This window comes from Hyposmocoma kahamanoa, unplaced genomic scaffold, assembly GCF_003589595.1.
Source record: "Hyposmocoma kahamanoa isolate Upper Pololo Valley unplaced genomic scaffold, ASM358959v1 170, whole genome shotgun sequence".
NCBI lineage: Eukaryota > Metazoa > Arthropoda > Insecta > Lepidoptera > Cosmopterigidae > Hyposmocoma > Hyposmocoma kahamanoa.
This window is the reverse complement of record NW_020653614.1, coordinates 628,158-656,101: the sequence shown is the minus strand read 5'-3', so window position 1 is coordinate 656,101 and position 27,944 is coordinate 628,158. Positions and strand designations below refer to the sequence as shown.

The following is a 27,944-nucleotide window of genomic DNA, read 5'->3' as shown; positions in this document are numbered from 1 at the left end:
CTTTATCTTTATATATTGACATAGTTTTTGCATCGTGTTTGCATCGCTGCTAAAAAATATCGACGACGAGAAGCGCCTTACAAACAATAAACTTAATGATGGGTGGTGATAGCAAATCGAAAGCTTGCTAATACGCTCAGGCCACGCTAGATGGAGTTACAAGTTGTAATTTTCAAAAAATAAGATTTAGGGTTTTTTGACGTATTCTCACACGTAAAGTATAGTCAAAACGTCGGAACTAGCTGCCTATAACATATTTTTAAACCCGTTTAACTGTATTCCATAACACTGCTTAGTTAGACACAAAATGGCTGACCACAGTACGTCCAACTACGTCGAGCTCCCACTGCCGAGTGAGACACTGTATTATATCTACTATATGGTCAAGTGGGGTCACGGGAACATACTTGATTTTGGGTCAAATGTTTTGAGCTCTAGGAAGAACAGATCGTCTATATATAAGAATTTTGAAGGACAATAAACTTGCCTTTGTTTTTGTTGTTGAGAAACAGTCATTCTATTTCTTATAATTTAATGTATACCTTATGGTGTCAACATTTCACAACTGTCGAACATTTTTTTCGATTCGGAGCATCGTAGCGACATCTCTTTAAATTTGTTTAAACTAATTCGTTTGTCTGTTTTATCGACTGAGAAACTATATTGCTAAACTTTTTAGATAATGAGCCTACCTGACCTATCCATACCTCACATGATGACATTAAGCTAAGTAAAAAGAAGAGAAAAATATGAAAGAAAAACTTACGTCTTTCTCCCAGTCGTATGGGTCAGAGTCCCTTATCCCGCGTCGTTTGCAACACCGCTCGAGCAGTGACGTCAGCATGGCGTAATCCGGCGTATCGGCGTATTCAAGACTCTGGACGTGTTCGAGGAATTGGCGTAACTCCGAAGGCAGATGCTTGAGGAGGAGACGGTGGTCGTATTTCTCTTTCATGAGTCCGACCTGCAAAATAGATTTGTGAGATATGTGAGATGCTGTACAATAACGTTTCGTATAAAGTTTTTGTTTCACTATAGTTTTAAACGTCGTTCAGTATGAACATAATGCCTGTGTAAGACATTTATTAATTCACAAAACATAGGAATGACAAAACTTAAAAACTAATAGAAAATACAATTGAGTGATGTGGACAAAATGGTTAAAGACTCAAATGCTCTTACTACTCGATTTCGAGAGCCATTCGTGAGAGTGAACGGTCCGTAGTTAGAGCGCCGCTTTTATTATCTTATCGACCCCTCCTTTCTAAAGTATTGTATGTCGAAATTTGCCAAGTTTACAGGGGAGCGTTTTAAAGTTCGCGGTCTCCCACGCCTCATCTCTTAAAATGTAGGTTGAAATACCTCGCATTAAGTAAAAAATAGTAGAAAGGCTGACCTCGTGAAGTTCCTTTCTTATTTATTTAACCCATAGGTTCCCAAACTTTTAGGTTCACCGCCCACTTAGGCAAGATAAAAAAAACTTCAACGCCCACCACTACAAAAAATTATTGAAAACACGTATTTTTTATATTAACACAAAAAATTACAAAGAAAAAAAAGTAATAGAATAGAATAGAAACCATTTACTACATAACGCAATAATACACAGTAAGAAATTTAAAAAAAAAGATGAAGCTAAATTAAAACAAAAATAAAATAGAATAACAAAAAATAAAATTAAATAAAAAGAATTAAAAATAAAATCTTAGATGAAATGACCATAAAGATAGTCAACACTATTGTGTGCGGCTGCGGCGTATGTAAAAGGATCCACTCAGCTAATGTCACCGCCGGGAAAAGGCTGTGACGCTGATTTTCAATGGACCCTAAAACCGAGTGAGTACCGGACGTGTGTGTCGCGTATAAACTAATATAAATTACTTATATGTTTCTGTAATGTAGTATGGTGTGTTCTCTTCTATTTATGGAATACTTAAATGATTCATTTGATACATATATACAGTGATAAGCAAGTGCAATGTAGTGTCCATCATTTACAACAAACTAAATAGAACTTATATTTAGTTTAAAAAGATACATGTAAGTGTAGTTTATATACATAATTCCATTTCTTTTGAAATGCGGTAATACCCCCTGGACAGCATCAACGCCCCCAATTGCTTTTAAGGCCTCTACCACTAGGACTCTTCAGCGCCCACTGGGAGTGATAGGGACCACTTTGGGTAACTTACGATTTAATCTAAAATTGAAAATTTAGTGCTACTAGTGGTTTTAATTGAGGATCAAGTGATTAGTAGACTTTACCTGTTCCTTGTCCTTGATCTTCCTCCAGGGCAGTTGGCCATTGACGAACTCGACGAGCATGTAGAAGAGCGACCACAGGTCGTCATGGCGACCCATTTCCTTGTTCTTGTGCGCGTTGATTGACGCGTAACGAACCGTGCCTGAGGCGGTAAGCAATAATATTTATCGTTGCACAATAGTTACAACATAGTAGTGAAGTTCCTGGCACCCGAACTAGGTATATATATGTTACAGGAGTTAGTGCCCCCTCTCAAACAATTGCCATAGCTTATTGCCTATTTCTTAACAATTTTAATAGGTACGATTACATTATCAAATATGAAATGTACATTATATGCTTTACAGCATGTGTGCGTTTACGGGTGAGTGAGTGAGTGAGTGAATGAATCAGTGAGTGACTTAGACAAAATTCCTTCCATTCGGCTGGATTCGAACCAACACCTTCTAACAAACCGTGCCAGACGCTTTGCCAACTAAACCACGGAAAGAACCACCAGACATTAGGAGTTTTTCTATGCTTATTGCAATCTTCATTTTGGTTTTTAAATGACTTTTTTGCGTATAGTGCCATCTGTGAGAAATTTATATCTCCATTAAAGGATTATTTCGAGTTTCTATTCTACATCACACTCTTTTTGGAGAATTCACCCGCCCCATAATATGTAAAAATTTGTTTAATGAAACATGTCTGGACCGAAGACGATTCGACGAGGTTTGTGCCCAGTAGTGGGCTAGCACGTACCTCTAAAGCCGGCAGCGGCACGCGGCGGTCGCACCTGCCCGTTGCTGGTGGTGTACTGCCTCGCCAGCCCGAAGTCCAGCATGTATACCTTGCGGCAGTTCGATGGATGTCGGCCTATGCTGAAGTTGCTCTGGAATAAAATAATTCAAATATAATTATTATTGAAGAAGAAGACTGTTGTCTTTGCCTACCCCTCTGGGAAAAAGGCGTGAAGTAATTGTATGTATGTATGTATTATTATTAATGCAAAGATAGAACATAAAGAAAACTTCCTTCGATTTGACAGGACGCGAATCTGACGTGAGAAATCAATCATGACATTTATTTCTCCACAAAATATAGGAATCACAATATTTAAAGGTATGCATTTAAATAATCTTTTTAAATTTGCAAAGCAGCAGGCAAAAAAATCTAAACGGTCATCTTTTTTAATGATTGATCCTCTTTCTCTGAGACACACCATAAATTAAATCGATGGATATTTTAATATGTTCTGAACTACGCTAAAAATGTTTGATTTGTATAAATTAACTTTGATAATCGGGTCAGCATTAAAAATAAAATTCAGATTCTTATTTTTAAAACTAAGTAAATGTTGATTATATTTGTTCTTATAATTATAATATAATTTGACCTGAAAACATGTTCGGAAATGCAAGCAAATTGGCTTCAGCTTGTTCATAACACCAACCTAACTTAACCTACTGAATGGAGGGCACAACCAAGCAACCAAGACTTACTAGAAGATCATGTATGAAAAAAAAAATATCAAAAGATATACATGTTATAAAAGTCATCAATCGTTAAAAGACAAGACCAATGATAAAAAAGAGGTTCAATTATTATTTTTCAATACCAAATATAAATTTAATATGCTTGAACATAATAATAGTGTTACCTTGAATTAAGTTCATTTATATCGAGTTCTTAGGTTTTCGCGATTGTTACACATCAAAATAGTTTCATTTCCTAAGTTCACTTATCTTTATCCGTAGACCAACTAATATAGATGGAACAATGTAACTCGAAATATGTGAAATTCAAGATTATGCTACAGCTGAACGTAAAATTTGATTCTGTTCAAGTCAATAAAACCGTTTTTTATATAATTTAACTCAAATTGAGACAATTTTTTTGTGTGAGCTATTTCTGGACAAAACAGCTTACAAAAAAATACGAAATTATTTTTCCCTTTTATTTTTAAATATAATATTTCGGATGTAGGAAATTGTTTAGATGTCTGTGACAAACTTTAAACTATATGTATATAAGTTTTAACAATATTTCTCGGCAAGTGATTAATACTTTTCTCATCAATTCTGAAAAAATACACTTTTTGAGTTAATACATTATTATATTAACAGTGCGATATATGAAACATAAAAAAAACGTGTATATACAGTGTATATCCTCAACGAGGTTGTATCGTCTCTTAAGATGAGATTGATACTTACAGGTTTGATGTCTCTATGCAGGAAGCCAACAGAATGTATGGAGTCTATAGCTTTGAGTATTTGCAGGCCCAATCTGAAGTAAAAAAAACACATTGCATTATTAAACAGGCCGGGAAGTAAGAAGTTTTAGGACGAGCCAGTAAGGCCTTGTAATACACGAGTTAAGCAATCACCGTTCCCGCCGAGGTAAATACAGAGCTTTTCTTGATAACGTAAAACCCAATCCTAAAGCGATAAAATTGTACCTAAATACTTTAGACCTTTATGATAGAGACAAGCGGACAACTTGGCGCAATACCATTGTCTTTTTGTCACTTACATGTTATGAATAAATAAATAAAATTAAAAATGCTTTATTTCAATAATATGATCAAATTTACATTAACAGTGGATGGTTCTTCCTGTTAGCTTGTTAAACACCTATTATTAATTTTGGTATTTAATTGAATAGACATATTGCAACGACACAACACATACATACGTGGCGCGCACTATCAGTTTCCGGAATGTATAAGAAAAAATACTATAAATGGTCAGAAATGAATTTATTGTTTCTCAAAATATTCTCCGTTAGCGTTAATGCACTTTTTCATACGAATGAACCAATTTTGAAAATATTTATGCCAATCCTCCGTGACAATCTCTGAAAAATATTTTTCATACTCTTCGACAGCCTTTTCAGGTGATGAAAATCGTTGACCGCGTAACTGGTTCTTAATTTTTGAAAATAAATAAAAGTCACTAGGTGCCAGATCGGGACTGTACGCGGGATGGCTCATAAGGTCTACGTCGTTCACCTTCAAAAACTCATTTGTCTGTCTGGCCGTGTTAGAACTGGCATTATCGTGGTGCAAGATGATACGGCGTTTACGGTTATTTTTACGGAGTTTGTCAATAACTTCCGGCAAACAAATGGTCATGTACCAATCCAAAGCAACAGTAGCCACGTGTGCATTTTATTTAAAAAAGAAACAATCATCCGCTTAGAGGCACTTTGCACGCGCGCCACTTTGGTTGGTTTAGGCTCATTTCGAAAGACCGTTACGCACGATTGCTGCTTTCTTTTGGAATCGTAACTATAAATCCATGTTTCGTCACCAGTTACTATGTCCCACACCAAATTTGACGCCCCTTCGTTGAATCTGGTACGCATGGCATTGCACCAAGAGACGCGATCCGTTTTTTGAGCCTCAGTCAAATTGTGTGGGTACCACCGAGAGCACAGCTTTTTCACACCCAAATGTTATGTAGTATTGATTGTATTTAACCGCCTAAAGATGCCCGAATCTCATGGTATGTCACATGCCTGTCTGTTATGATCATACGGCGCACAGCTTCGATGTTTTTGTGTTCACAGCAGTGGACGAGCAACCATCACGAAATTCGTCACTGAGATTCACACGACCGCGTTTGAATTTTGCAAACCAGCTATAAATAGTCGTCTTGCATGGTGCTTCATCGCCAAAAGCAGTTTGAAGCCGAGCGAAGCTCCGCTGAGCTGTTATATTACACTTGAAGTCGTAGAAAATCATTCTACGAAAATTTTCACAAGTTAAATTCATGGTGATGTAGACAACCAATTTCTAAATTGACGCCACAATGTAAAAACAAGTGACAGTCAGATGAAACAAACTGTATTCTACAGCCAAAGAGTTCCATTTTTTTTAGCTGTAATTACTTTTTAAATATTGTTTATGTAAGTGGCCAGTTCCGGAAACTTATAGTGCCCCCTATGTACAAAAAAAATATTGAAAACACTTAGACAAACAAAACAAAATAAAAAAATTATTAATAAACACAAAAAAAAACAAAATATGACGACTACAAATTGTACTGTAATTTGTGCGGTTGTGGCGTATGCAAAAGGACTTCATTCAGTTTATGCCACAACCATAAATGACTGTGAGGCTGGTTTAGCCATTTATATAATATTAGAATAAATAAATTTGTGTTTTATTTGTTAAGATTTTAAACTAGGTTGTACGTACGAAACCATGTGCCAAACTCGAGGGTCAAACTGTAATGAAACTTATCTATCAAAATATATCTGTTCTCCTTTGTGCCTTGCCTCCAACAAATAAGTCCGTGTTATTTTATAATTTCTATTGTTTTTAACTCTAATTAGAAAATAAGTTTTAATCAACCCTTTTACACTCAACAAAGCGTATCAAGCCTAAGTCAGGAGGCATCTTTCTTCCATATGTAACTTCTAAACAATTTTACTTTTAATTTGTATTATGTTGTATGCAATGATCAAATAAGCACAATTTTAACTTTATGTCACTTGTGTAATGTACAAACATGATACGAGTCAAATGTCTTGCTTGAACGCTTGAGTTACACTTTGTGTCAATCTAATTTAAATAAAAAGTAAACAAACAAGTCACTGCCCCAACGTTTAGTGATGGCCAATTGTAATGCCAACTACAAATCGATTAATGAATTGAATTAATCGATTTGTTTAATTTAATCGTACTAGTGGCTTTCCTTACATAACCTATAAAAGCTTATATAAAATTTCTGAAATGTTAACTCCTCCTTCAAATCCTTACACTTAGATAGATACTCGTTCGACTGCGATAGAAATTTTCGATTTACTAATCGATTACAAAAGCTTTAATCGAATGAACCGATTGTTTTTTCCGTACAACACTATGCAACCATAGACTATTCATAACTCTATATTTAAAAGATAACCTCACTTTTTGACTACCATTTTTCAAAAACGATTTTACGATGATATCAAATTAATGTTGTTGGAAAAAGCGATGAGATATCAAGTCAAAATCTTGTTCCTTATTCGATTTATTAAGTGATTGCTTTAGAATTGTAACCAAACCGGTTTGTTTACTTTTCGTCTAGAATGGATTGGAACAGACTAACCGCCGAGAATTTTTTTATGTCATCTAAATATGAATGTATGTCACTCACCTAAGTGTAGTAGAGAGCGAGAAGGCGCCACGCGGCTGCGCTCTCCTCAGTTCAGCTAAATTCCTGCCTTGCAATTGCATTACTACGTAATTGAATCGCGCGTTTCGACCGCAGCCTATGAAGCGACACACGTGTTCTTTGCCTGTGAATGAAAGAAAAAACAAACTAGTACATTGTGTATTAAGGACGGCAAATAAGAATACTTTGATTTGAAAGTTTATCACGATTTTCACACATTATTTGATTTTCAATTCGGGACTTAATTATGTATACAACATATTTTAATTATTACCGACACACAACTCTCACGACATCCGGCGACTTGTCTAGTGACAACCCTAGTGCACATATAAATAATGAAGATCAAGTGCGGGTAGTTAGAAAAACCCGCATGACTAGAAGATTCTGACACCCGACTCTTCAGTCCCTTTAAGACCATGGACGTTGCAACATGTCCGAAACGGCGAGGTAATTAAAATGTGTTTTATTCGTGATTAAGTCCAGAATTAAAAATCAAAATATAAGCTAAATAAGAAATTACCAACAATTTTTGTATTTGTACGTTATTTAAAAAAAATCTATGTGATTATAAAGGACTGATAATTAAAGTTATAATTATTGTAGTAAATGTTTTTTATTCGTAAAATATATCACTTATTTTAACGAATTACAATATCACGCGATATCGCGTTTCCGGCCATGTGGACAATAATTGCATTATGTATGGCCAATCACGCTATATCGCATGATAGATATTTAAAGTACATACATCCTATGTACGCATTAATAAGCGTATATAAATAATATATTAATTTAAATTGACATTTAAAATGAACACGTTCATTGCTAGGCTAAAAATTGAAATTATGAACTACTAATTGAGAACATTCCTCCTTTTTTTGAAGTCGGTTAAAAATATTAGATAGAATAATTAGCTAGACGAACTAATCGTGCACCTAGTGGGTAGCGACAAGTTTGACCATAACAATTGCCACTCAAAGTTCAAAAACGCAATGATCGGAGGGGCACTGCCTCAGAGTTTTCAGACCGGCAAAATGATAGTGACGGAGTGAAGATATTTGTGTTTTCCATCCGTTACTCTCATCTCTGGACTGTATTCGCGCTTTCCATCAGGCGCGGTGTAGTCATTTTGCCGAGTCGCAATAAAAAAAAAAGTCAACCAGAGAATAAAGTTGTCCCACATGCCTGTAGTTTCACTAGTACGGTAGCAGTACGTCTCTAGACGAGCTCTTACATACACAAGGAGCTCTACTGCATCTGTGTTGACAGACTATAGTTAAGAAGTATCATGACTTTTTACACCAGTTGTACACACCTTGAAGTTTTTTGAGTACAGCCACTTCCATCTTGAGCACCTGTTTGGGCTGCCTCGCGGACTCGACCTTCAGAGCCACCTGCTCCTGAGTCACCAGGTCCAGACCTTCGTAGATCTCTCCAAAGCCTCCGCCGCCAATTTTCTTTACCACCTGGAATAATTTTTAGATTTCGAATGAAGGCTTGTTATGTCCAGATAGGCCATATAAATGAATGTTTGTATGTTTGTCCGATAATGTATCTCCATATGCATTCAATAGATTGCGATAAAAAATACGTGAGTTGTTGCGTCCATGCCCGAAAAAGTCTCTGAAGTGTTAGACTCCACTGCTAAGCTCCGATGTCCACTAAGGAGATATAGTCCATCACTTTGGGTACAGCTATACCATAAATATTGATATCTTGGATATACCGTGATGATGATGGACGAACATCGAGTATATAACCAGAAATAGAGACGAAATTACAGTCTGTCAAAAAAGAGTTGAAAATAAATGAGGGCGCTGCGATCTGTTATAGGGTATCCCTGTATAGTTCGACTAAAAAATATTAGATACTTTCAATATTTGTACCTACTTCATTTTTCATAATTAATATTTTTAAGGGATCTGCAATGAGGATGGGCTGCAGCGTCCTCGAGTACCTAAACCTGAAGTTCCTCAAGTACCAAAAAGTGAGGCCTATATCCAGCAGTGGGTGTTAACAGGCTGAGATGATGAAGTATTTCTGCTTTCCACTTTTTGTTTGCATCGTATAGACGGGGTCTCTAGTGCTCGCCTCCTAGTTCGAATGGGATGGGCTCCGTGCAGACTCATCGGTAATCGCACAAAATATTCGAATTATATATCTTATTTCTTAAGTCAAAGTCAAATTATCATTTATTCCATAGCTAATATATATTTATTAATTATTTGTTCGAAGGAGCAAAAGAAAACCAATGTAATCCTTTTAAATAGTTTAATGAACTATATTTTAAATTTTTGCTAGGCAAGGTATACGTCCTAAAACTAACAGAAAAACAAAATATCAAAAATTAATCACTTATACGTGTACGTACACGTACGTCACGTATAGCGTGTCCCAAAATTCAACGATAAGCGGGCGCTGGAGGGTGGACCTGCGCATAACTACTTGAGGAAAAATAAGAAAAAAAATATATCTCATTTTTTTTTCAATTACGATAAAAAAATTGTAATTCTTCGAAAATTTACTCCCTTAATGATATTTTGAATCACCACGACCACATTTTTTCAGATATTTCTGATGTTTTAATTTTAACGGCCACCTAAGTAGTACTGCTGTCTACCACAACTCTTAAAAACCCTAGAATGCCTGCAGTTTTACACAAAAATCCATCAAAATATTTTTTTTTCCTTAAAATTTTGAAATATTTTTACCTTCAGTCGACTTTCACTCATCGTTTTGTAAAAAAAAAGTATGGACACCACTGCGGCAAGTTTTTTAAAAAATTGACGCAACTAACCAAGATTCCAAAATGGTATAATACTTTAATAAAACTAGGCGCCAAAAATATTGGTACCATTTCTAAGAAAGATTAAAATTCTTGATTATTGTTCTTGTTCATAATAATCGCTTTTACTATGTGCCGAAAAAAGGTTATGTGTTGCAATTTCTTGGAATTTCAATGGCACGTGTGCGTAGTCGATACAATTTAGAAATTAGAGAGAGAGAAAAATACCGAGAGATATACGTTAGAAAGAGATAGATAGATGTCCTTTGTTGAATAGCAATAGCGCAGGTAGAGAAGTTCCGGTGCTCAGCAAGTCAGTACGCTCTGCTCCTTTGTTTACTGCGCACCTTTCCGTAATCAATTGACGTAGCTCTCGTACTAACGACTTTTGGCTTGGCTTATTGGACTGGATTTAAGCGATCTGTAAACTAAATTGACCTGGCATCACTTTGGACTGTGAATTGGAGTTTTGGCGTATTTTGAACTGATTATCGTTTATCATGCCGCTACCATACACACCGGTGGAATACGCTAGCATGCACCTCATTTATGGAGAATGTCGGTGCAATGCTAACGCTGCCAGCAGATTGTATCGAGAAAGGTACCCAAACACTGAAAGATACCCGGATTATCGAGTATTTTTGAATGTGCATCGAGCGTTTTCGGAGGGTCATTTTCCATCTGCCAGAAGAAACGCTGGAAGACCGAAATCGGAATGCGATGAAGAAGTTCTCAATGAAATAAACATTGATGCAACTACCTCAGTACGTGCCATAGAAGCAGCTACGGGAATCCCAAAAAGTACGGCACATCGAATTCTGAAACGTCACAAGCTCCACCCATATCACTATAGGCGAGTGCAGACGTTATTGCCTCGGGACTATCCACTACGGATCGCATTTTGCCGTGTGATGCTGCAAAAACACCGGGAAGATCCCCAGTTCCTAGACAAAGTTCTATGGTCGGACGAAACAACCTGCAAGAAAGATGGCTATTTAAATCTTCACAATTTACATAGTTGGAGCAATGAAAATCCGCACCTGATGAGACACGACAAATCCCAATATCAATTCAAGGTTAACCTATGGACAGGCATATTAAATGGAAAAGTGATTGGGCCCTTTGAGTTACAAGGAAACTTAGACGGTGATACTTATTTGAACTTTTTACAAAATGATTTGCAAGAATTATTAGAAGACATCCCCTTAAGTGATGTACAAAACATGTGGTTTCAAAATGATGGTTGCCCAGCTCACTACGCCCGTCCTGTGCGAGAATACTTAAACCAAGAATATCCTGGGCGTTGGATCGGGCGACTTGGTCCTATCTTATGGCCACCCCGTTCACCCGACCTAAACCCCCTGGATTTCTTCTATTGGGGTTGTCTCAAAGACAGGATTTACGCAAAACCCAACAACAACAACAACATTGGGCGAGCTTCGGCAAAAAGTCAATCAAGCTGCGGCTCATATCAACGGTAGAAGATATGCACGACAGATAAAACGATCATTTTTAAGGCGATGTCGTGCATGTATTAATGCTGGTGGCAAACAATTTGAACATTTACTATAATGTTAATTTTGCAATAAATAAATTAAATGAAGAAATACCATTTGTTTTGATTTATTCAACATTTTTCAGCAACAAAAACCTATTTTCGGCAAATAGTAAAAGTGATTACTATAAATAAGAACAATAATTTAGAATTTTAGTCTTTCTTAAAAATGGTACGAATATTTTTTTATTAATTTCAACTCTTTTTTGACAGACTGTACGGTCATCAATCCCTGGCAAATATCAGTCAAATGGGCCTTATATCACTTTTAAATATCAACTCCCGTTTGCGCCGAAATCACAAATTAGGAAGCTGAAATAGTACAGCGTCAACAACTGACCTGTGTGTACGTCTCCGTATATTCCAAAAATATTCTGTATTTATTGTAATAAAGATAATGTCTCTAACAATGGGGGGCTGTTCCATTCGGTGGTGTGGGAAAAACAGCAAAACATCTAATTACAAAACAAACGGAATCACATTTCATCGGTAATCAAATGTTAAACATATAATTTTTCAATTTTCGTCCATTATGGCAAAGCTCAAGTTAAAAGTTAAAGCTCAAGTCAAGTTAAAGTGGTCGTTTTGAAGCGAAACAATTGACGACACTTGTCAATTGTTTCGGATTCGGGCTGGCCAATCGGAGCGCAGTTTTCATCGTAATGATTTGGCAGAATAGTTTTCGAACAAATTAAATAACATTTCGTCTGAATTTCTGGTTATATACTCGATGTGGATGAACTAACTGTTGGAAAGAGTACAGTGTAAACCAGACAGTTTTAAGAGTCTGTGATATACAAGCTTGCCACCAGGTGGCGCTAACCTATTTCTCTCATGGTCGGTTTATCTCAACTCATCTGTCATGTCACCACACCTCAATTATTTTGTGCTACAACACAATCTCTTTTTACCAGTTTAAACCTTCTTTATTTTTTATCATACCCCATCACTAACAGATGAATTTGCAATCTTTTAGCCTACGGAGATGTTGGTTCTCTGGGAGTCTTCTACCGTCTATATAACGGGAAATGCTCAAAAGAACATTTCGAACGAAACTTCCGTTCTTCTTCAGAAGAAGAAACAGAAGATCGTGCTTCCTGCCAAAGCAGTAGAGCACATCCCCACATCCTTGATATACCCTAAAACCACGCGTCTATTACGTTCGTTCCATCGAATATGCAAGATGTGGAATAGTCTTCCACCTGAAGTGTTCCTTGTGCGCTATGACAAAGGGTTCTTCAAAAAGCAAATATACAGGTCTAACTGCCTCCGTGGCCGAACGGTTACCATGCCGGACTGCCACGCAGAGGTCCCCGGTTCGATTCCCGGGCCGGGAGAAATATTTGTATGGCCTACAATTATTTTTCTCGTGAGTTTGGGTGTAATTTGTGGTTGTCTATGTGTGTGTCCATGGCACCTGCGACACAGGGTTTCCCTAGTGCGGGGCTATGTTGAGTGTGAGCGTTATTATTATTATTTATTATTACAGGTCCGTTAAAAGCTGACAATGCATAGGCAGCTTCTCTGGAGTTCTCAAATGTCCGTGGGCAACGCTGATCATCTCATGGACGGATGGAAAGACGGTTGTATTAAAAAACCTGGATGAAAAGATGGATGGCTCATTGACCTTCCATCGCTCCTTGACGACGAGTCCCGACTGCTAAAAAAACATGGATGAAAAGATGGATGACTGACTGACCTTCCATCGCTCCTTAACGACGTGTCCCGGCTGCAATAAGTCCTCGGTGGCCATGGTGATGTGGTGCGCGCGCCGGCTGGTGTCGCAGCGCGACGCCTCGCTGCGTCGGTTGCCGCCGAAGTTCGGGAGGGTTCGGGACCTGCACGTCAATTTTCAAACTTGTTTTATGCGCTGCCTTCACGCAGTACATGCTTGCTTGTTCCCGCTATCGTCCGACATATGTGGAACAGATTAGGTATTCCCTGAAATTTTGCTTTTATGGCTACTTTGCCACAGTGGTACTTACGTAGCTGCCTATTTACATAGCTTCATAATGGTATTTCCATAATTTAGCAAATCTACAAATTTCAAGGTTCTATGTCATCTATTTGTAGAACTTTGACTGAAATATGCTGTTGATTAGAAATATATATTCCCTTTATTGTCTTTAAATAAAGAGAAACCAGAAAAGTACGTTTACTTCATCATCATGAACCCATTTATACGTCACACTGTTGGGCACGGGTCTTTAGGTCATAGTCCGTCACGCTGGCTCAATGAGGGTTGAGGACTGTACACGTTTTCCGAGGAGTCTGAACCTTCTTCGACGTGCAGCTTTAATTACGACGTTCTCGTTCACCGAAAAGCTCATGGCAAATTTCAAATTAAATTTCGCACTTCAATTTCGAGAAATTCAGAGATGCGAGCTCGGAATCGAACCCCGACCTTTGCCTGAGAGGCGCTAGGTCAAACAATTAGGCTATACTTCGTTTCAATCCATTTTCAACAAAAAGTAAACAAACAAGTCACTGACCCGACCATAGACTGTTTAGTGATCGCCAATTGTAATGCCAACTACAAGTCGATTAATTAATTGAATAAATCGATTTGTTAAATTGAGTCATAATAGCGGTCTTCCCTACATAACCTATATAAGCATATTTAAAATTTCCGAAAACGTAATTTTAAATCCTCCTTCAAATCCTTAAACTTAGATACTCGTTCGATTGCGATTGATATGTTCGATTTACTAATCGATTACAAGAACTTTAATTGAATGAACCGAATGTTTTTTTTTTCGCACAGAACTATGCAACCATGGATAAGTCACAGATGTATAGACGAAAAATAACCTCACTTTTGGACTACCATTTTTCAAATACAATTTTACGATGCTATTCAAATAAATATTGTTGGAAAAAGTGATGAGATATCAAGTCGAAATCTTCGAAATATACGTGAAAGTGTTCCTTATTCCATTTATTGAGCGACTGCTTTAGAATTTTAACCAAACAGTTTTGTATACTTTTAGTTGAAAATGGATTCGAATAGACTATACCACGGCTTTTTGCTAGTTTAATTATTTTACTACCTTAGTAATGGATTTGGCTGGGCCCACGGAACGTTTGCGGCCTCCGTGCGCCGCTCCTCCCTCTGTAACAAACAAACATATGTTAACAAAAGCTATATCATAGATTACTACCTAACAGACACACCACTCTCATATAAAATCGAAAATATCTACGCTATATTAGCCTACTAAATCTGAGGAATGAAACCAGGCACTCACTACGAGGAAATAGGAATCTAAGCACGCGCTGAGAGAGGTGAAAATACCGTTCCTGCTGTGTGCAGTCGTGCGGAGTCGAATGCTCTTAAATGAAAGACTTGTATGAGCGCTTGTGCCGACGTCGGTACACCCAGCAGTAGGCAATTATCGCGTAACCTTGGGCGAGTGACGGAGGAGTACATTTAGTTGTTTTTTAGCAATTATATAGTTTAAAATGTTGATTACTACTTGCAATAACTATCAGATTTAAATGAATAAGTTACAGATTCGATTTGGGTATAATTAATAAAAAAAAAAGAAAATGGTGACACTAATGATATTGGAAGGGTGGTTAATAAAAATAAGACGAGAGATGGAAGTGAATTAACAATCCGAGAGTTATTATCTATAACAGTTGCAGTGCCACTCAGAGCTTTAAATCGCAAAGATCTTAGGGGCACGGCCACTGTGCCCGTCACCCTGAAACATAAGTTGACAAGACCAGATAAGAGAAGATCTGTAATTTCTCCAGCAACCTTACCCTTCCAAACCGGAACGCAGTAATGCTCACATTACTGCTTGGCGGCAGAAATAGGTAAGGTAGCTTATAGTTTTGATAAAAAAAGCATCAGATTCAATTGTCTGTCTGGTAACTAGTTGTCATTCGTTTTTCTCATACATCAGAGATGGCCACACCATGAAAACCGGTGTACAAGCCACTCAACCACGGAGGTCTTCCAATGCACTTGTCTATGATCTAAAGATATTTGAATTTGAACAATTGGCATCAGAACTTACTTCGTAAACGCCCTTCATGATTTGTAGTACAATTTGTTCCATGGATTTCATATTTTTTACACACTTCACTTTTTTTTTTATTACTGAGAAATATATGAAAGTTTTTCGTCACTCAGCGATTCCTCTATTACTGTAGAATTCACTATCCAATAATTAATAATTATCACATTTTTATTAAAAAAACGAACCTCAAAAATTTTGCTTGTACAGTCAAGAGCACGTCAAGCTTGACACTTTGAACCGTTCTTATCGTAAGCGGCATAGAGTTGTATTTAAATCTTAAATGTCAAGATTGATGTGCTCATGACCCTGCTTTACGTTATCGCTGTGTTTTATTTTCAAAGATTACATCTATTTGCATATTTGCAATATTTTCTTCAAATCTGAATGAGACTACCATTAAGGTACCCCCCTTTCTAATAAAAAAAAGAATCAACGAAATACGTCACACAAAAAAATATAGAACTTCCTCCTTTTTTAAAATCGGTTAAAAATAGATTTCCAACGTGAAACAATCGCGGAAAACTAAAAACTCGACATCTAAACTTAATTTAAGATTGTTTTAACAAAAGTAGTATACAATATCCACCCGCACAGACAGACAAGTGTAGACTGAGGAATTTCTATTATGATGTTAATGCTAAATAGTTTAGTCACAGAACGTAATAAACCAGACGGTTAAAAATTAACGCGAGAAAAACAGCTACGGATATATACAAGTTTATAATTGTACATAATATTTGGGCGGCCTTTATAAGTGGCTTAGCGGTTAGCGATCTAGATACTAGACGACGAGGTCCCGGGATCTATTCCCGATATGACCAAGTCTGATCCCAAAGTAGCCTTTTGAAAACCGGATGAAGTCGGTGACAACGGTCTATGACAACCCTGTACACTGATCTGGGGTCAGAATATGAACTTAGAAAGTCCCTGTGCACACACAGGTTACAGTACCCTTCTCGTATATCCAAAGGGTCGGTAGAGAGGGTCACTATAATCAAAACGAATGTAGAAAGATATGGTTCCTGGTCTGATGGATAGGGCTATCTACCGACCCGGTGGATAGGGATTTCCGGGTGGACCACGGGCTCCCCGGAAATAATCAGGGTTATGCGCCTGCACGGGCGTATCAGGTAGATCTGAATTCTGAGTATGGACTCGCCGGGGCTTGTGGCAGCTACAGAGACGGATATGAAATTCTTGGAATATACACAACTTATGGGTGTTACCCCAGTCTACGTCCAGTGGACATGATGATGGAAAGGCGCAATTAAATCATGTAATTCCATCGCACACTATCCGTGACATATCCCACGGAATACCGATAAGCAGGCAACTTTACGGCGGTGTTCAAAAGTAAGTATAGTCGTCTGTCCTTTTTTTGAAGACGACATGGAGTAAAATGACATTTATAGGGTTGCCAGTTTTCGTAAAATTTTAAATAGTTACGTAGTTGCTGTCGATAGATTTATCGATAGATTGGGAAAGAAGATAAAACTGAATTGTGAATGTTACGACGATCTAATGATTACTAATTGCGTCATTGCTTTCTTTATTCTTATTTTGAGAGCTGGCCTACTAGTATCGAGATAAATTTTTATTCATATACATATATTTTAACAAAAATTGCCGGATTTCATTATCTAAATTGAATGAAAATGAAAAGTTTTAAAATATGTCTCTTTGTATTTTTCAAAAATATTTTTAAATACAGTGTTTGTATGAACTTAAAAAAATTGACAATTTAAATGAACTTGTGCTCAGTAATTATTGGTTGAATAATGGGCTCGAGGACGATCCAAATGAAACAAGTTCGGCTATTTATTCCATAAGCGTGACCAATATTCAGTCGATAGAATGTTTATCGACTGCAATCACTAGCTGCTCGCAAGCGGGCAATAGTTTTGCAATGAACTGTAATTTTACTCTGTCTTCAAAAAAGACAGACTATAAGTAACAGTAGGATACTGACCGCGGGCTCATGTCGGCGCGCGGTCGGTGGCGGGGGCGCGGGGGCGGAGACCGAGCCCTGCGACGCGGTGTCGGCCGATGACGACGATGATTCTGCCAACAAACACACATTACATAATAAATAAATTTTGATACTAAATAGTTACACATAAGCCATATATTTATAAACTTTCATTCTACAGCTATATTTGTAAACCTCGTAACCTCAATTTTTTTTAAATAAATTATAGACACACGCTTGGCCACAATCTCACCTGTTGCTAAGCGACGGTGCGACCGACGGTGGGACGCGTTTGCCTAAAAAATGCCTATTTATCTAGCATTAAATAGTCCTAAATTGTATTTTTCGGGAAACACAGATTATTCTATTTTGTCATACGCGTTAGAAAGGGGGAAGAAAAGCGCCTAGCGCGAATGGGTGGTACATCAACGGCATAAGGATCGAGTGTTCCGGACTTTCCGGAACACTCCGGACACGGTACGGTGAGGGTGGAACTAAATTGAAAAGTTCCTGCGTACACTTCCCGAAATGTATCCGATAATAAACCGACAAGCAGGCTACGTTTCTTCAATCCTCGTAAAACTATACACAATTTCATTAAGAAAGAACATGATTATGGACATTAAACCTTAGAACCGTAAAGTCTAAACTCATGGTACAGTCAAGAGCACATCAAGCTTGACACTTTGTACTTTGGACTGTTCTTATCCTAAGCGGCATAGAGTTGGATTTAAATCTTAAGTGTCAAACTTGACGTGCTTTTGACCCTGTACCACGTTTAACAAAGGTAAAAGATTATTTTATAGGGAACTGTATACGTTTTTACAATAAGATTCCGGAGAATATATTAAGATTATCATTTCCTAAGTTTAAAACTTACATTAAAAGTATTTTAATTGAAAAGTCATATTACAAAATTGAAGAGTATGTGTAAGATAAAGAAGTATGGAAAGACAACATGAGTCTAGATTCCACACAATTGTGATTCAAAGTGTATTTATTCCATTAAGTTTCTTTGAAAAAAGCGATCCCTAGAGTTTCTTGCTCGTTGTTCTCAGAGAGATCAGCGTAGTGAACGAGCAGTAGCTTAAAAAATGACGTTTTCAAGTGTAAAAATATGCCTATGGAATAAATTATTATTTCACTTTGAATTAGACACGCGCCCAATGCGCACGATTGCTTTATCACGCGCGATAGAGAGTCTGTATAAAGCCCGCTATTGGCGTGCTAAAGAAGCGGGAGTTGGACTACTTGCCCAGTTAATATATACTATGGTTAGAATTTCAGTTAAGTTTTGGATTAACCAATGTACTTGGTAAAGATTCAATCCTTTCTGATGAAGGAAACTTACCAGATCTGTTGGACTGATGTGGAGCTTGCTGCTTGAAAGAGGACTCTCTCTCGCACGTCGGCTCTTGCTCCCTGAAACAATACAAATAAAAATGAACTCTATTGCAATAACATTAATCACAACCATCATTTCGTCCCGGGAAGTACTGCCACATTATCTATGTCTGCCGCCAAGCATGTGAGCATTACTACGTTCCGGTTTTGAAGGGTAAAGGTGCTGGTGAAATCATAGGCTCTTGAGACTTATCGACTTATGTATGTCTCAGTGTGATGTGCTAAGTGGCAGTGCCCCTCAGATCTTCGTGTTTTAAAGCTGTGAGTGGCACTGCAAGTGTTATGGACAGGCGTGTCGCTTACCATCAGGCGCACGACTTGTTCGTTCAGTCACATGGTATCATTAAAAAATACGTCACACGGCTGGGAAGGTTTAGGTTCGACACCCTGGCCCAATACGGTCTGCGTCGTTCACAGATCTTTCATCATCTTCTTCGATAAGCAGATTTTATTATGATGTTTTCATTCCCTACTTTGTACAGCCGGCGCGCTCACTTACGTATCCACTATTTGAATAGCACTTAGTACAAATAGTGGATATCGTCTGCTTAAAGGTAAAACCATATAAAGTGACATTTTTCACAAAAAATCTTCAAATTATGTACCAGTTGTAAGAAATTCACCGTCTTTATGCAGATAAAACTCTAAAGCTTTTTTGTTATCTAGTTTCACGTACAGAAAGATAGTGATTTTCTTACCATAGCTATATAAATTAAAAACATTTTGTGGAAAATGTCACTTATGTGGTTTTACCTTTAAACAGACAATATCTAAGTGAGGGCACCGACCCTACCTGTTTCTGTTTTGTTCAAGTTTGCAAATGCGACAAATACGATTTTCTACATAAAAGATTTTTTTAAATACTTCGATAATCTAACTTATTCTTTTTAGTGGTTGTTTTGAAAACTGTGAATCACGTATACTTCGTTTCAATCCATTTTCAACAAAATGTAAACAAACAAATCACTGAACCGACCATAGACGGTTTAGTGGTGGCCAATTGTAATGCCAACTACAAATTATTGAATGAATCGATTTGTTCTATTGAGTCATACTAGCGGTTTTCCCTACATAACCTATTAAGCAAATTTAGAATTTCCGAAATCTTAATTTTAAGTCCTCCTTCAAATCCTCAAACTTAGATACTCGTTCGATTGCGCTTAAAATATTCGATTTACTAATCGATTACAAAAACTTTAATGCACTATGCAACCATGGACAAGTCATAGATATATAGATGAAAAATAACCTCACTTTTGGACTACCATTTTTCTAATACAATTTTACGATGCTATTCAAATAAATATTGTTGGAAAAGTGATGAGATATCAAGTCGAAATCTTTGAAATATACGTGAAAGTGTTACATATTCCATTTATTGAGCGACTGCTTTAGAATTTTAACCAAACAGTTTTGTATACTTTTCTCGAAAATGGATTGGAACAGACTATACTAATTTATTTTTAACCGGTTTCAAAAAGGGAGGTTCGACTGTATTTTTTTGTGTGTATCTTAACGATACTACTTCCACAATTGTGAATAGATTTCGTTCGCACCACGCGTTTTAAAACCTCATTTAATAATTTTTTCGTAATACCAAGTGACGGAACGAACAAGTTGTAAACGACACGCCTTAAAGTAACAGAAGCAGAGCCACTCAGAGCTTTAAATCACAAAGATCTTAGGGGCACTGCCACTGCGCCCATCACCCTGAGACGTAAGTTGCCAAGTCCCGTGTGCCTGTAATTTCACCAGCACCCTACTTTTAAAAACCAGAACGTAGCGATGTACATTACTGCTTTACGGCAGAAGTAAGGTGGCAGTACTACCATGAACAAATTCTTCACAAGGAGCTCTACTGCTTCTAAGCCTTTAAATATTACGATACCCTAACTTAGTCCTTTCTAAGAGGTGTTTTGAGAAACCCTGAAACACATGTTTGTTTATTATTATATTTGATTTAAAATGCAGAGCAGGTGGCTAAGACTTGTCGTGATCGTAGGCGATAACGCGCGAAGTTCCGCCTCATATTTTTTGCAGTCACTAACCCGAAATTGCAGAACTAGGTCAGCGCAAGAAAAATGTAACAGCCATTACGGTTCTTGCCACTTGTTTTTCGTATAATATTATTTCTTTTACATATACCTATTATTAAGGCCCATTTAGACGGAGAGAGTTTCTCGTCTCGAAGATACGATTATCGAAAGAATATAAAAAACTTTCCTCGTCTAAACATTCGCGATTATCGCCTTTCAATATTGAACGTCTCCGTGAAACAGAACTTGAAATAAAAATCGTATTTCAAGTTTTTGTACCAGCCGTTTCTACCATGAGTACAGTGCGCGAGGGTGTTTTGATTATCACTGTTTTTCTAAGACAAAAATTAAGGAAACGAAAACGAAAAAAATGGTTAAAAAATGTTATAAAATTTAAAAAAATATAATACAGTGCAAAGAACTTAATACTATCAGCAGTTCCAAATTTCAATTATTTTTGCGTCATTTTGATATATTCATAGTCAATACCGCAGTAATCACTGAACTCGAAGGCAATTCTCGCACTCAAAACGGTTCGAACCAATTTGTACGATAATCGTATGAACTTGAAAAAATGTCATACGAGATCGTGTTTAGACAAGTCGAAAACTCGTAAGCAAAAACCTCCTTACTACATATTTCTCTGTGTAAACAGTCGAGGAGGCCATTAAGTTGCTTGCGAATCTCGTACATAATCAAGGCGGTATAGTTCTTGCCTCAATGTAAACATTATGATACGATATCTTATGGCGATTATTGCTTACGATAATCGCGTACGATTTTTCGTCACGAAGCGTGCGATAAACTCTCTCCATCTAAATGGGCCTTTACACACAGTAAACACTTCGGCAGGTCGATACAGAACCTTACGGATAACTCTGTTGTCGACCGATTCTATTTTCGACACAATAAACGAACGTCAAACTGCCGTATTTGAAAAACCTATCCGAAATGACGCCACCCTCGTACGATTACTCGAACTTTTCGACCGGCAAAGGCTACAAACGTTATACAGAACACAGTTATCGAATGAAGGTTACCGAACGTCCGATTGTTTTCTTCGGTAACTTATCGGGTGATCCTAAGCATCCGATGTGTACATCTATACTATCACCATAGAAGGTGTGATAAACAAGAGGCGCAGACGTCTGACGATGTAATATGAAAATCTCTTATTCTTTTAAACAAAGTCTGGATTTGGTTCAATTTTATTAATTTAGTTTAATGTAAGACTAATGCATTCCTATATTTCAGGCCTTTAAAAATCTTAAAAATGTATATAAAAGGACTTTCATTTTTAACCGACTTTAAAAAAAGGAGCAGGTTCTCAATTCGACTGCATGTTTTTTTTGTATGGATGTTACGCGATAACTCCGGTATTTGTGAACCGATTTTCATGATTCTTTTTTTGTTGGAAAGAGGGTACCTTTATTATAGTGGTCCGTTTAATTTTGAAGAAAATCATCCACCTCTAAGGGTGGCTGCCCACGCATGAAGATTCATTTTTATAAATAGTGCCTAATTTTTATTATAAGGAGCAATTATTTTAATAGTTGATTTAGCTATTCTCCAATTCAAGGCGTTTTTCTCTCTCAATATACTTTGAATAGTGAGAAAATATTTTTATTATCTCCTGTGTCAAGTCCCGTATAATGCCGAACTAGGGGATGAATCTGGGTTTGCACTTTCCGGTAACCGATTTCAATAAAACTTGGTAATTATATGTAATTCCACGTACTTTTGAGGTCGGTTTTTTTAGTACTCTGTACTGAGATTATTCTTATCATCTATTTCACCGACTAACTCCGTAAACGCTGTTGATTAACGATATCGTATCCGACTCCTAATCGAACTTTTAACGCGAATGTTCTAAATAGCTCTGATTCGGTTAAAATACCGAAGAGTTCTGAATCGGGGTGCTGATACGATGTTATTGGGTTTACACTCAAGTAATCTGCAGTGTTATTTTATGTCAATGTTTAAAAGTGTTTTTAACCGACTCCAAAAAAGGAGGAGGTTCTCAATTCGTCTGCATCATGGACCAATAATTCCAGAGCACTGCTAATCTCCATACTACAGGTCGTAACTCTGAAAAAGTCCAGTCCAGTCAAAATCCCGTCTTCTGGAAGTAGTTTATATATATTATGTACATGACAGTGGATATCAAGTAATTCCTCTTTAAGCGGTTACACACGATGACCTTTAGTAGCGATGCAAACGCGATGCAGTCGTTAATCGTCTACCTTAATGCCCCCTGTACACGATGGGCCATCACGATGGCACGTAGTGGCCGCCATTGTCGTGGCGTCATCAACACGATGGCTGTCAGTGGTGCCAGATTAAGCTGTTTTCGCCATTTAGGCTACTGCGAGTGGTCGCGTGGCGATTGAAAAAGTGATCAGCGACTCGGGGATATTTAGGCTTTTTTAAAATAGGAAAAGGCGATTTTAGGCTACTTAATAAAATGTCTGGGGAATTACAAACTTGATAGGGAATTTTGTGGGCAATGGAGTTTCAAAACAACTCACTTGGAGGTTTGAGTATTTGTACGTGTGGGGAATTGGAGGCATAAGAGAATTCATATTCCCCAATTCCCTGCAGCCTGCAAAATTGCTTTCTTTGATTATCAGGGATTTTATGACTTGGGCGAATATCAGCTGCTTAGCATCTATAAATTAGCGAATTCATTAGCGCGCAGATGGACGTGGAGTTATTAATTTACTACGTATAAATATTATAAGTGCGCACCAGAACCAAGTTATTAAAAAAAATGGCGCAAAAGAAAGTGGTGGACGCTGACGTTCCACCGTAATAGAACAAGGTTTGTTTTTTTAATAAAAAACTGAATAATGGGCCATCATTTGGAGGGCGCGCCAGTCTACGCGCCACTATCCTTTGATGTGCGCCCGGAGAACCGACAACAAAGCAATCACAGGCCATCGTGACTGCCACTACGCCACTACGTCCTCTACACGATGGGTCATCAAGATGGTGGTATTACACAAGCGCGCGATTTTAAGCAGCGATGCAAACGCGATCGTTTGTATCGATGCAATATTGCAATCGTCCGTTTGTATCGATCTCGTCGCGCTTTTGCAGCAGCATGCAATCGCCTGTAAACCGCAAGTAGTGATGCAATCGCGCGTTTCACAAAATCGACGTATGTAACCACTGTTTAATATAAAATATAAGAACTCAAGCTTTTTTCCTTGTAATATTATTCAAATTTTGATCAAGATCTAAAATTATTTTCAGAACTTTGACAAATATGCGTGTCAATAGATGGTATTGTGTTACAAACGAATTTAAGAGTTAACGCTTCCTAATATGGGTAGATGGCGCTAATCTTACACAAAATAAATCAATAGCCAGCACTATCCATAAAAATCTTTGAAATAAGCGCCATCTAGTCGATTTGTTTGTTATCACTAGAAATTAGAGTAGTTGTGATAAATTGCAGCTTATCAATGTGTGGCTGCGGTGAGAAGGTTATTCAAAAATCTGTCACTAGCGACGACGAATTTTTTTTTACAACATCAAGTGACGTGACTAACAAGTCGTACGCCTGATGGTAAGCTACACGCCTGTCCATAACAGTTGCAGTGCCACTCAGAAGTTTAAATTGCAAAGACCTGAGGTGCACTACGAAACATGGTTAAAATCGACCAGTAACTCTGTTAGCGTGTCCGTAACCTATCTAGCACACAGTTAATACACAACTTTATGATTATCTAATAAAAACACACCCACACAGGAACAAAACACGTACATGTACGTTGTGCGCCAGAATAAAAATTAATCAAATTTCGCAATTGCAAAAAGATTGGTTCTACTTGGCTCTTACCCTGCTGTGGTTATTTATTTCAATATGAGGCTCATTTCACTACTGATCACAGAGTCTCCAGTAACGGCTTTACCCACGGAAGAAAAAAACAATGGAAGTGCTTTAAGCCTCGATTACTACCGGAATCGCTGTCGCCAAAACGCACACAAACAAATGATAAACACTATTAAATCTTGATAATGATTGGCCATAGTTTCTAATTTTAAAAGTTGTAACAAAGTCTGGATTGTTAATGTAATTTAGTCGCTATATAGTTGAAACTTCAATAACTTTATTGCAAATTACGACGTTTTGATTTTATATTGAAATTTTGTTCAACGTGCTGCCATCTTGTGGCCTGTAGCTGGACTACAACGAACGATTAACATCTCAATCAATTCGATAAAGGCGTATCTCGCGCATTATGTCGCTCTCGCTCAAGTCGCGCCTTATCATGCTAGTACCATACAGATTAGTTTTTAATTTACATTACAATCCTTGTACAACCCCAGCATTCGGTTCCGCATGACTGCACACGGCGGGACACGTTCTTTTCACCTCTTTGAGCGCGTGCTTAGGTACCTTTTTCCTTGTAGTGAGCGCCTGGTGTCATTAATCAGATTTGGTAGGCAATTATTTCTTTTTAGTATTTTCGTTTTTGTATGGGAGTGATGTATCTGTTACGTAGTAAATATTTAAATCGCAAATATTTGAGGGACATTGCCACTTCACTCGTCACCCTGAGACATAAGTTGACGAGTCCCATGTGCCTGTAATTTCACCAACACCTTTACCTTTAAAAATCGGAACATAGCATTGCTCGCATTAGTGCTTGGCGGCAGAAATAGGTAAGGTGGCAGTACTTCCCTGGACGAACTCTGACACTAGGAGCTCTGCTGCTACTAAAATGTCCCAAGGTGACGGGACAATGGCAGTGTCGATCAGATCTTTGCGATTTAAAACTCTAGCGGGACAGTAACAGTTATGAACAGGCGGGTCGCTTAACACCAGGCGGTAGTGTAGGTGGTATAATGATAGTGGCAATTCAATACATCGGCGTTTTTCCGCGAAATTTGGACCTAGACTGAACCTGCTAGACAGTCGAACATGAAACGCAGTTACAACAGTCTGAGTCAGTCTTTATGCCTAGCCTTTATACCGACTATCCCTTTATTCGGGTGAGCTTTATTGCTTTATTTATGAAGACTAGATTGATATATGTACCAGGTAATATCCCACAGGTGGTCATGGGTTAGATTTATGGTTTTAGCACTGCTGGGCATGGATCTTCTCTATAGAGAGGTTTTGAGCCATAGTTTTTATGTGGACTGGTGAATACATCGAATCCGATCTTGAAGGGTAAGTATGCTGGTGAAACCATACAGATACATGGGGTTATAGATCATTTCACATAGCATGGTTTCGGTGACGTTTGAGATCTGAAGTTTCTAGGGATGTAGTAAATCGAATTTATTAATCGAAAAAAAAAGTCGAAAGTTGAAAAAAAGTCCATTTAAATATCTTATCGAGTTAATTTGTAACTAAGGGAGAATCGATTTAGAGACTATAAATATTTCCCCCGGCCCCGGTGTCGAACCCGGGACGTGGAGGTAGTTAAATAAAAATGGGAGTAAGTTACCTTGATACTCCGTGAACACTGTTAAGGTTAAATTGTACAGAATAACTGCGCTTGTGTTTAATATTTTTTCATGTAGTTAATTTTCCCACTCTCACACATATTTCGTCTCTGTACACCAGGAGACTATCTCTTTTTTAAATAAAAAAGAGCGCATTTGACCTCCATCTCACTTGAAGGTCGATGATGTAGCATGCACACCTAAATAATGCCTATTCGCTCTCGCTTTGAAAAGGCCTATTATTATAGCGTTCATAGAATAAGTCTACAGGCATGGAATTCCACTTCATAGCCGTTCACCATACAAATGTGGAAGCGAAACGGTTCGTGTGTGTCCTTGGAATATCCGTATCCACAACATCACACAATCGTCTTTGCTTCCGTTTTCATAGACCGAATATTGGTTTCAAGACACATCTCAGAAACGAGATTTTTTTTAAAAGGTTACAGAAAATCTTCGCCCACGTCAAAAACCAAAGGGCGAACGTACCTTCGTATGACCTTTTCTTAAATGTCAGCCCCTGTTGTTTTCAATATACAAGAATATAGTTGGGATCTTTCAGTTATTTTCTTGTGGGATGTCAATAGGGATAAACCCAGGAGATATGCAGCAGCCTCTACCTGTACGTTAGTTTGGAAGTACCCGGCGACTGTCAACTCGCTTAGGCTAGGTAATTAATAAAACAAATACTCTATAATCCAGATATTTCTTTAAAAAAATACTTTAAATCGCTCTCCTGTAACATTTTTCAAATCGTTTTAAGGTAGGCGTCTAAAGATGCACGTATCGGACAGATCGCATCAAACGGCTCCGTTTGTGGCAGTGCGTCCACTGTATCTGCAGCAATCGGATTGCCGACGCAACTACCAGCTATCGGATTGCCGACGCTACTTTTCGATACGCTACTTTTGGCACCCGTGACACAGGGTTTCCCTCACAGAACAATAAGTAAGTCTACTATAGATGTGGTTAGTTAGCGACTGACGCGTGCCAACTAGGTCTCGAAAGACCTGTCTGAACCTAGTCCGCCATTTTCGCTTTGTAGAGAATTTGCACGAAACAATGACACAAGCATTTGTGTCATTCTTTCATGAAAATTCTCTAAAATAATAGAAAAATACCTTATTGTGCCGTGGTGGTATTTCATATCATCGAAAAGTCTTATTATAACAAATTTTCAATTTTCAGTTTATCGAAATATTTTTTTTTTCTTACAAGAAACGAAAGTAAAACTTAGACCACTGCAATATGATCGCTTCTTTTTTTGGAGAACTAAGTTAGTAACTCCAATTCG

At 37.7% G+C, this 27,944-nt stretch overlaps 1 protein-coding gene across 1 annotated transcript in view; it reads right to left on the bottom strand.

The window, feature by feature from the left end:
- The window catches only part of LOC113225713 (tau-tubulin kinase homolog Asator), a 93,453-nt gene that overhangs the window by 45,086 nt on the left and 20,423 nt on the right, over positions 1-27,944 (bottom strand). The window contains exons 2-11 of the mRNA XM_026458115.1: positions 19,102-19,172; positions 17,751-17,842; positions 14,804-14,865; positions 13,453-13,591; positions 8,729-8,879; positions 7,393-7,534; positions 4,462-4,534; positions 3,008-3,137; positions 2,266-2,405; positions 767-964 (exon numbers count right to left, since the gene is read on the bottom strand). Coding sequence (XP_026313900.1) covers positions 767-964; positions 2,266-2,405; positions 3,008-3,137; positions 4,462-4,534; positions 7,393-7,534; positions 8,729-8,879; positions 13,453-13,591; positions 14,804-14,865; positions 17,751-17,842; positions 19,102-19,172 — 1,198 coding nt within the window. The remainder of the gene's footprint in view (positions 1-766; positions 965-2,265; positions 2,406-3,007; positions 3,138-4,461; positions 4,535-7,392; positions 7,535-8,728; positions 8,880-13,452; positions 13,592-14,803; positions 14,866-17,750; positions 17,843-19,101; positions 19,173-27,944) is intronic.